This window comes from Anoplolepis gracilipes, chromosome 4 (assembly GCF_047496725.1).
Source record: "Anoplolepis gracilipes chromosome 4, ASM4749672v1, whole genome shotgun sequence".
Classification (NCBI taxonomy): domain Eukaryota; kingdom Metazoa; phylum Arthropoda; class Insecta; order Hymenoptera; family Formicidae; genus Anoplolepis; species Anoplolepis gracilipes.
The window spans coordinates 14006028-14015608 of NC_132973.1; the positions used below are offsets into that span (position 1 = coordinate 14006028).

The 9581-nt window shown below is 29.6% G+C and overlaps 1 protein-coding gene across 3 annotated transcripts; it reads left to right on the forward strand.

The window, feature by feature from the left end:
- The first annotated feature begins 535 nt into the window (after positions 1-535).
- On the forward strand, positions 536-8189 carry Cmb (combover). 3 transcript variants are annotated; one of them, XM_072890365.1, is made up of 18 exons: positions 536-857; positions 995-1169; positions 1761-1905; positions 1984-2126; positions 2212-2310; positions 2418-2525; positions 2612-3013; positions 3442-3729; positions 3797-4042; positions 4111-4237; positions 4305-4463; positions 4548-4980; positions 5906-6034; positions 6120-6368; positions 6531-6714; positions 6819-7010; positions 7098-7220; positions 7293-8185. In XM_072890365.1, the coding sequence occupies exons 2-18, from the start codon at positions 1011-1013 to the stop codon at positions 7458-7460; spliced, it is 3354 nt and encodes a 1117-aa protein (XP_072746466.1). In that variant the 5' UTR covers positions 536-857; positions 995-1010; the 3' UTR covers positions 7461-8185. The 3 variants fall into 3 exon arrangements, with proteins under 3 accessions (XP_072746466.1, XP_072746467.1, XP_072746468.1); XM_072890366.1 differs by having other exon boundaries at positions 536-1169; positions 1761-1899; positions 7293-8189; XM_072890367.1 differs by lacking the exon at positions 995-1169 and having other exon boundaries at positions 537-857; positions 7293-8183.
- The last annotated feature ends 1392 nt before the right edge of the window (positions 8190-9581 follow it).

Below are 9581 nucleotides of genomic sequence, written 5' to 3' on the forward strand. Positions count from 1 at the left end.
AATTTTAAAATGAAATGTTGAGAAAGAGAGATATTTAGATTATAATAAAAAATCTACAAATATAGAAATCTCATGCATTCTCATGTGCATGTAAATTTTGGTTTTCGTGTGATTTGTATTAATAATAATAAAGTTTTTTGCAAATAAAATTCCAATCGCAAAAAATAAACAGCTATACTAGTAAATTTTATTATAAAATTTTAATTTATACTCTATAGTTTCTCTTAAACATCAGATACTATAAGATTTGAAAGATAATTCTATCAAAAAATATAATTTCAACACATTTTTTTGTCAACAAAAACAATTTGCTCGCAATCAAAAACAGCGCACACTTATCAATGTACAAATTTTCTACCAATTCTGTTAGAGTCAAATATCATAACAGACTTTGTCAATACAAGAAATGAATGTTTTCAACTTCTTTTCCAATATAAACTGTGAATATCAAAGTATTAAAAAATCATGTATATAGCCGTATGTATGTATGTACATATCCGATATATATATATACATATATATACGCAAGCAGAAGTGAGTAGATTTAAAAATGGCCGCTATATTGCGTGTGACGTATGGGCTGTTAGAAACCGTTTGATCGTTGTCAAAATAAAGCTGCGATTGATATACATACATCATTGCAATCATCGTGGCAAAACACGTCAATGGCCTGTCTTATTTATAGTAATCCTTCAATCGAGTCTGCCAAGTATTTTGACGTAAGACCAGCCGGATTGCCGGATGCGATTTCGCATCGTCGAAATACAGTTACGAGAATCGCGGGCACGCATTTTTCGTCGTCCTGATTTCGTTCTGTCGGGAAAGTGAGAGTTTTCTGTCGCTCGCGTATTCTCCAGGTAAATAAAACTAGAAGCACGTAGACCGTTTATAACGCGATCGTTGCGGTGAAGGTTAGCGTATCGAGCATCGTAGCATTTGCTACGAGAGAGTCGCAAAGTCGAATAGTGTGTAGTTTTGTATTCATTAACTAAAGAGAGAAGAAAACGGCGATGTCTCCCGGTGTTAACGGCGGTGGTGGTCCCCGCAACACGGGCACCCTGCCGAAAAGCAATCGAAGAAACGATAGAAACCGAGAGCAGTCCGCCGTTAATCAGCAGCTCGCAAACCGCTCGGCTTATCACGGTCATCCGCAGCATTTGAACAATTTGGTAAATTCACCAAGAGAGAAATTTGTTTCTTTATTACTCTCTTTCTCTCTTCTTTTTCTTGTTTTATTTTTATCTTAAGAGATGTATCCAATTACTAAGAAAAAACCTACAACGCATCTCTTATCATTATATATGTGTTTGACTTTCTTTAAATAATTATTTTTATCACAAAGTAAATATTAATCGTTAAACTTTATTATTTTAAGAATTATTATGTAAATTATTGTTATATTATATTTACTTTCTTTTTGTACTTTGTATAAAATATATAAATGTTTACAAGTAGTTACATTATAGAATCATATAAATAATTATATAGAAAGATTAAAAGAGAAATCAAGAATTAAAAATATTTAACAACACAAGATGCTTGAAACTTACTGATATAGATATGCTATTAAGTTGCTCCTAGCAGTATCGAATTCAATCTATTAATAGGCTTTAGAGTAGTGGGGTTTCTTGCTCTAAGAATACTCACAAAAGTGGAACCACATTGGTAACCAGTAGAGCTGCGGGCATTGTTCTAATCACTTTACCTTTATTTTTGCACTTGTATAAATATTTTATCTACATAAAAAAAATTTCTGTTAGTTTCAATTGAGCTGGCAAACAGTGAGTGAGCGTGAACGTGAACCAAGGGTATCAAGAGCAGCAAAGAATAGCAACACAAGATTAGCTTCCTCTCTACTGCCTTCATATTTTACTACGTATCAAGATTTATCTGATTTTGGTGAATGTACATATATATTTATCTATTTACACACATTTCTGCTATCATAGTGAACATTATTTGTAATTTTACTCGTTATTACAGCATCACATAGCTCGGCAAGTCAGTGCAATTATAGTGCAGAAGAATACATACCTTGGTTTAAAATGGTACCACCTATTGATCCTAGAACTCAATCACCATCACAATTGCCACAAGAAACTAAGCCCTCCAATGTGAATAAGATGGTACTGTACTATATAAAGTATATTTTAATTTTATATTTTTTTAAAAATGATTATTGTAATTTTAATTTTGTTATATTTCTTAAAGCCTGATAGAAATCAAGTAGAAAGCAGATTAAATCAGATCAGAGACTACATTAGAATCACTGCAACAATGATGGAATCTCTTAGTCAATCTTCCGATCTTGTAAGTGTTATGTGTGCAACAATATTATGTGATATTTTTAATATTTTATGTTATAGAATTTTATTTAAATTATTTTTTAATAATGTAACGATATAAATATTTTATAGCGCGCACAAGTACAGAAAGAAAAGTTAAATAGAATGGTGGAGGATCTTCAAGATAGCGAGACAAAGCTATCCAAATTATTGGAGCAATATCATAATCACGGAGATGAGGTTATTAATATTTAATAGTTATTGAAATATTGACTACAAATTATGATCTTTTTTTTAAATTGAACATTTTTGAACATTTTGCATAGAACGGTGAAAACGGAAGAGAAGATGTAGATGAACGCGGCGACGCTAATAGAGAGATGCGATTAAGGAGTAATATGGAAGAATATCAAAACAAACTTGCACAATTGCAAGAGCAACAAGCTAACTTGATGGGCATGCAGATACGTGTTAGAGAAAGATTGAATGAGGCACGTCAGGCGCAACAAATACTTCTGCAACAAGAGAATCAACAAGAGAATACATCTAATTCGGCTACGTGGGAAGGCAACCGTGCTTCTTTATCGGATCCAATTAATGTCGAACAACTTGAATCAGAAACGGCGGTGTTAAGAGGAAAATTAGCACAACTTCAAACAAAGAAGAAACACATGGATCATCTTGTAGCGGAATTACAAGCCATAGAGGCATCTGATAGAGGCAGTTGTGTTAGTTCTTTTTATTTTTATTTTATTAATATGATATAAGTGACAATCACATAATATACATCTTATAATATACAAATTTATAATTTTTATATAATATGTAAAATCTTTTTTTATCTATTTTATAATACTGTTGAAAGCTGATTACTATTTTGTGTGTCTTATTCTAGAAAAAATATATATTTATCTCTAACTCATTTAATTAACAAATAACTAGACACAATTTCACCTTTACTAATAATTCTGTATAATATTGTTTAAATATTTTTAAAATGCAAGGATATTTTATTAAACTATGTTATCCCTTTGAGCTTACTAGTTCGCTAACATAAGATCAATTTTATATTTCCGAGATGTATATTTATTTTTATGTCCTACAAACAAGTTTGCATTTAATTATTATTTATTATTATTGTATTTGTATTGTCTAGCATTCTGAAGGCTCAAGAAACACAATTAGAGATAAAGCCGCGGAATTAGAGGCAATGAAAGCGCAGCTCGCACATATAAAAGCTCTAATGGAAGACGGTACAAGAATCCGCGATTCTATGGAGTCTACTTCCGAACTTGAACAAGATATTGATGTGAATTGTGAAGGTGCAGCAGACATTGGGATTACCGAAGATGTGGCGAACATTTCATTTGAATGCCGAAGCGATAGCGACGATATTGGTCAAGGAAAAATTCGAAATTCCGTGCCTACACTTGAAGATATACTGGTAATAAGCAATGATTACAATATTTTTTAATATAATGTGTAAATTGCAACACGTTTCTTTTCTTTAGAACGTAACTCGAGAACTTAAGGAACAATCGGCTTTGCTTCAAGCCACGCGAGCTGAATTACAACGTTTAAAGCAACCATTATCCGGAGTTACTCATCCTGCTTCTTCGTCTTCTTTTTCATCTTCAAGCCCGCCTCCAGCGCTTATACCTCTAAATGCAAATGAAAAGAAGCAGAGTAATAATGTTAGTACAGAGACTCAACCTATGCAAGCTAAAAGACGTCAACTTGAAGATTTTATAAAAAAGGTTTGAATATTTATATATATATTTTTTGTTTATTTCATTGCAATTATATAAACTCTTCGAAAAAATAGGAACAAACGCAGCCGTCCAATGCGAATCGAGATGTCCAAGTGTCAGACCACAATAGTCAAAGAAGTTCGGGTTCACAAGCTAGTCATACCAGCACTCCTGCAAATATCTGGCCACCTACTACCGCAGGTAAATATTATTATTATATGTATAATAATATTAAACAGTATATTTTTATAATAGATATTTTCTATAGGTAGAGGAGGTTCTAACGAGCAAAGTGTGGATGGCATATCTACGTCAGACAATTTATTGGATATTGGTCCACAAATCACTGCTATTGAAAATGGTGGATTTAATAATTGGTCGGCTTGTCCTGTACCACCTGCGTCTATCGTAAATCAAGGGCAACATGGTAAAATATTAAATTAAGGATAATATTTCAAAATGTAATTAAAAGATTAAAAAAGGAAATGAGATATATATTTTTTTGTTGTAGCTTCAGTTGAATATTATCGACAATTATTATTAAATTCGCAAGCTCAACAACTGCAAATGATGGGTACGACAGTACAACAGTGTTGTCAGCTTCTGTGGGCGCAGCAACGCGAGTTACAAAGCATGCGCGCTGCTATTTCTCAACTGCAATTACAAGTGAGATCGCAAAATGAAATACCGCGTGTCAACAATGTCGAAAGTCAGGAGGAATACTCTAATTTGAGTCGCAGCGTTCATAATCTCACCGATACGTTGGATGCAACTTTGCCTCCTAGTTCGTCTTTACCAAATCTTGTGTCACTACCTAATTCTTCAACAGCGTTATCGCATACTCCGATAGTTACTTCTAACTCACAACAACAACAGCAGCAACAGTTGAATAATCAAGTACCTCCTGGTAATAGAGCAAACAACTACTGGGATAATTTTCGAAGGTAAAATAATTGATTTATAAGTCGACACGAGTACATGTCTCGTCTTTTCTGATATGTTACAAAAATGTAGTGTAGATTTGTGAAAATTATATTTTATTGCGTATTTACTCTTATTTTCATAGTTAAATTACTTGAGCGTAAAAAATTTTTTTCTCTAAAAATCTTTACTCATTACATTTGATTTTGAAGATAATTACCGTAATAAAAAAAGATATTCATCTTTTTTCTAAAATTAATCAAATTAAATAACAATCAGTAGAAACAAATTATTTAAAGATTTTTTAAAGAAAAAATTTAATGTCAAAAATTTGTACTATATTATTCCATATTTATCGTATTTCATAATATTTCGTAGTTTGATCAGAGATCAGTCGCGCGTTTTTGTTTTCTATTTTTCTGTAAGTCTAATGTATTACATTACATAATATAGTAATAAACATCACAATCTCCTTTATCATTTTCCGTCTTATATTTTTCAATTATAATTACCCTTGTTTAAGATTGATATTTAAGTACGTTTAGCCTATATCATAATTCAGTTAAATAATCCTCTATGTGGTTAATACAAACAAAAAAATAAATAAGGAAAACATTTGTTGGTAGGTATATACATATAGGTACGTAAACAAATTTTTCATGATTGGATGGAACATATCGTCGATCTAAATTTTTTGATAACTAATATTAATGCAGCGCATGCAGTGTGTGACAGTAATTATGCTAATATTGATATCTTTTTGTGATTTATTTCATTTTAAATACATTCTTTTCTGCCATTCTAACTTAATATTATGTTTTTCTATAACAGACACTTGTTTAATGTATCAGTATAACTTTTTTTAAATATAAATTTTGATATTTCCATTGTTACATACAATTATAAATATAAATTGCCTTTCTTAACCATTTCATTTCTTATTTTCAGTTATTCTCGGCAAAATCTGCTCTCAGGAAACGTAAAGACAATGACTGATTCTCCAGTAGTTATAGCAAATTCAACATGTTCTGGAAACGCGACTAATACAAGCGGAAGTAGTGTCAACAGTTCGCTGATGTATGGCAAATAAAAATTATTATAATTTGATACATATATATATTATTTTTATATATGTATATACATTTTTTATTTGATTTTTAAGGAAAGACAAGAGGAATAGAGAACAAGGAGCTGATAATTTACCTTTACCATTAATTGGTGCAGAAGCGCAATATTCATTAAACCTACAACCATCAAATTTACAACAACAAGAGAGAGAAAACGTTACTAGTCGTAGCAATATCATAGCAAATGAGATGTCTCAACAAGTTGATAATCTCTGGGAAGAAGCTCATAGTTCTTTTCGATTAACATCTACAACGAATGACGATAACATCTTTAATAATCTCAGGTTTAAATCTTAAGATTTATTATCACAAAATGATTAAGATACCTCTATTAATTAAAAAATGAATATATATATATATATATATATATATATATATACATATGTATATAATTTTTGTTATTGTATAAAAATATATGTTAAATTCGAGTAATTTATTATGAACAGTTCAGAGATGAAAGAGGCAATCAGTTCGCTCATCGCAGTGAATAAAAAGCGACCCGATTTTCTAATCATTATTTTAAGAGAAATTAAGGCTATTAGCGAGGACCACAGACTGCGATCTCACTTGCTAAGATCACTTGCTAAGATCACTACTTTACAAGATACACAAACACTAAATAATCCATTGGTTAGTATTTGCATTTGTTATAATGTAAGTGCATTTATATGGATTATTCTGCAATAATATTGAGTCCTATTACTAACGTAGTTACTAATGAAAATTTTATATAGAACGAGGCACCTGACTTAACTCCAAGTGAAAGTTGTCAATCTAGCGACGAAGATTCGGATGTCGGTGCAATTTTGGGCTTTGGTTTGGGAAATCAATCATCTATGACTGAATTAGTTGCGACATCTCATGTAGACACTGCCTCTTCTCCAGCTTCGTCTCAAATACCATTAATAGATCATTTGGAAATATCGGTAAACAATAATATAAAATAAGTATAAAATTCTATTATATAATACACATATTAAATTCCCTATCTAAATTAATTATAATTCAATCAGGGAACATTCTCACTTGACTGTGCTAGTAGTACTCTACCTTCTACTTCTAATGCTAAGCCTGGCTATAACGAGGAGTTGGCGGAAGCTGATCAATCGAGGCCTGAATCTTCAGGGAATCAAAAGGTATTACATTTTCTTTTTCTTAAATTTTTTTAGATTATGAATGATAAACCAATATTAAACATGTTGTTTTAGTTTCCTCTTGGCGATATAAATAATGAAAAAGAGCAAGAAGAAGCAGCATCTTTTCCAATTGGTGCAGAAGCAGGTACTCCTGATTTTGAAAGCCTTGCTGCTAAAACTGAAGATGAAAGAACAGAGGATACTGAACTTGATACATTTCTTACTAGATTACATCATTAACTTTGATATATTTGCATAAAATTATTTAAAATTGTTTCTTTTTAGTGCAATAGTAAAAAAATCATATTAAAAAAATGTATCCTGATCACTAATAGATGTTGGTTTACTGTTTCCGACTACTTACGATTTCAAAAAATTAAATACCTAACTGAAATTGATAGCACAATAGTTATTAAAAATTAGAAACTTTATATTTCACATGTAAGTTAAAAAAACATTTGACAATTGTCGACAACTAAACTTCTAGTCAAGGTATGAAACTTGAAATAAAAACAAATTGTTAAAAATCATAAAAAAACATAGGCATTATATAAGCTAAAGCAAATGTAATTTATATTGTATTTTATGTGTTATGCATATACATATATATATGTATACTCATATATAACTTGGTAAATTTAATTTGGTAAAATTTACAAAAGTGTAATTTAAATTTTGTAGAACGTATAGTTATAATATTACAGTGTCATTGTACATATACATATATATTGCATATATATTTATTCTACTATAATTTTTATTCTAAATTATTACAAATAACATGTACAATAACACTATATTATAATTATGTATTGTATCTATTTATATCAAACATGAACATTGTGAGATGAAGGAAATTAAGCCTGAATTTAGAGACAAGACAATTTTTTTTTTTAAGAAGAACCTTAAAACTTTGCAAGACTAAAATCAAGAAACATATTATATATAAGAAATAAATAAAATATATGTAAGAAAAAAACTTATATATGTTACTGAACTAAATTTTAAAATAAAATATATTGAACAACTTTTTTTTAATAACATTAACACAAAAGTTATAGATTATGTTTTGAAATCTTTCCCTGATTTTCAAAGTATCGTTATATAGTATACACAAAGAAAATTATTTTAATCTGAATATACAGTTGTAATGAAAAAAATGTTTAAATAAAAAGTTTTTCTATATATATTTATATCAGAGAGAAGCATGAAAATCTGAGAGAGACCACGGTATCTTTTTTGAGTGAATTAGTCAATGCTTTTCCACGTTCTATACTAGCGTCGCGTATATCCATTTTACAATCGCCTGGAACTACATCCACTTTTAGTGATGATAAAACAGTTATAGATGTAGCACGGACATGAATCGATTTATGTCAGTGCTATATCCACAAATTGTAGACAGGAATACGTACGTTTATATATGGATTTATATGCAATAAACTAAACTTTTTTTAATACAATATAAAAAATGTAATAAATATTGTTTCTTCATAATATACAAAATCACAATGTTTTATATATATAATATAAGGCAACTTAAACGTGTGTATCTTATGCTATTTAGTTACATTTTTTATAATTAAATTAAAATTTTAATTTCTGTCTAATCTTCTTTTTATCATTGTTTTCTTAATTTTTTATACGTAATTTATATTTAGTTAATTTGTATTTTTTATTTCCCTGAAAAAAATTACGTTTTTATTTTTGTCCTAACAATAAATTTAATTTTATAACTTTAAAAATTTATTTTATTTTTACTTCATTTTATTTTATTTTTTTATTTTTAAAAACATTTTTAATAGCCTTTTTGAGCCCTAGCAGACCTATTTATTCTATTTGCTGGGTATACCAGCAAAAACCTATGATAAAGCGAGATTTTAGGAAGTCCTAATTGGGAATTCGCGATTATACATATTATCTTTTACGCTTTGTGATCAGTATTGATCAGTATCGATCACGTGTATTTTTCAAGCCAGTAGGACCTACCTTTCGTTGTTCCTGGCTATTCATTTTGACACGATTTCTACGAGTCAAAGGTCAACGATAATAATTAACCGATAGGAAGAAGAATAACTTCTATCGTCGGCAAATAAGACGATTTATATTTTATATTAAATCGTTTAGCATAGTACGATATTACAATCCTTTTCTAAATGCGTACCGTCATTCAGTCGTTAAAAATTGCAAAAGACGAATATAATCATGTATACACCGAAAAAATTGCACTTGAAATATACGTACTTTATAAGCTCTCTTAATAAATATTCTTAATAAATAGAAATAATTTTCTTTTTTACGTGATATTTTTTGAATCTTATTTATAAATTCAATTAAACTATTGTATATATATATATATAT

Excerpts from the sequence above, each read along its gene's own strand:
- Cmb (XM_072890365.1), top strand. The coding sequence starts at position 1,011 with ATGTCTCCCGGTGTTAACGGCGGTGGTGGTCCCCGCAACACGGGCACC. Across the intron at positions 2,127-2,211 it reads CCTCCAATGTGAATAAGATG|CCTGATAGAAATCAAGTAGA; the intron begins GTACTGTACTAT and ends TATTTCTTAAAG. Across the intron at positions 4,238-4,304 it reads CTGGCCACCTACTACCGCAG|GTAGAGGAGGTTCTAACGAG; the intron begins GTAAATATTATT and ends TATTTTCTATAG.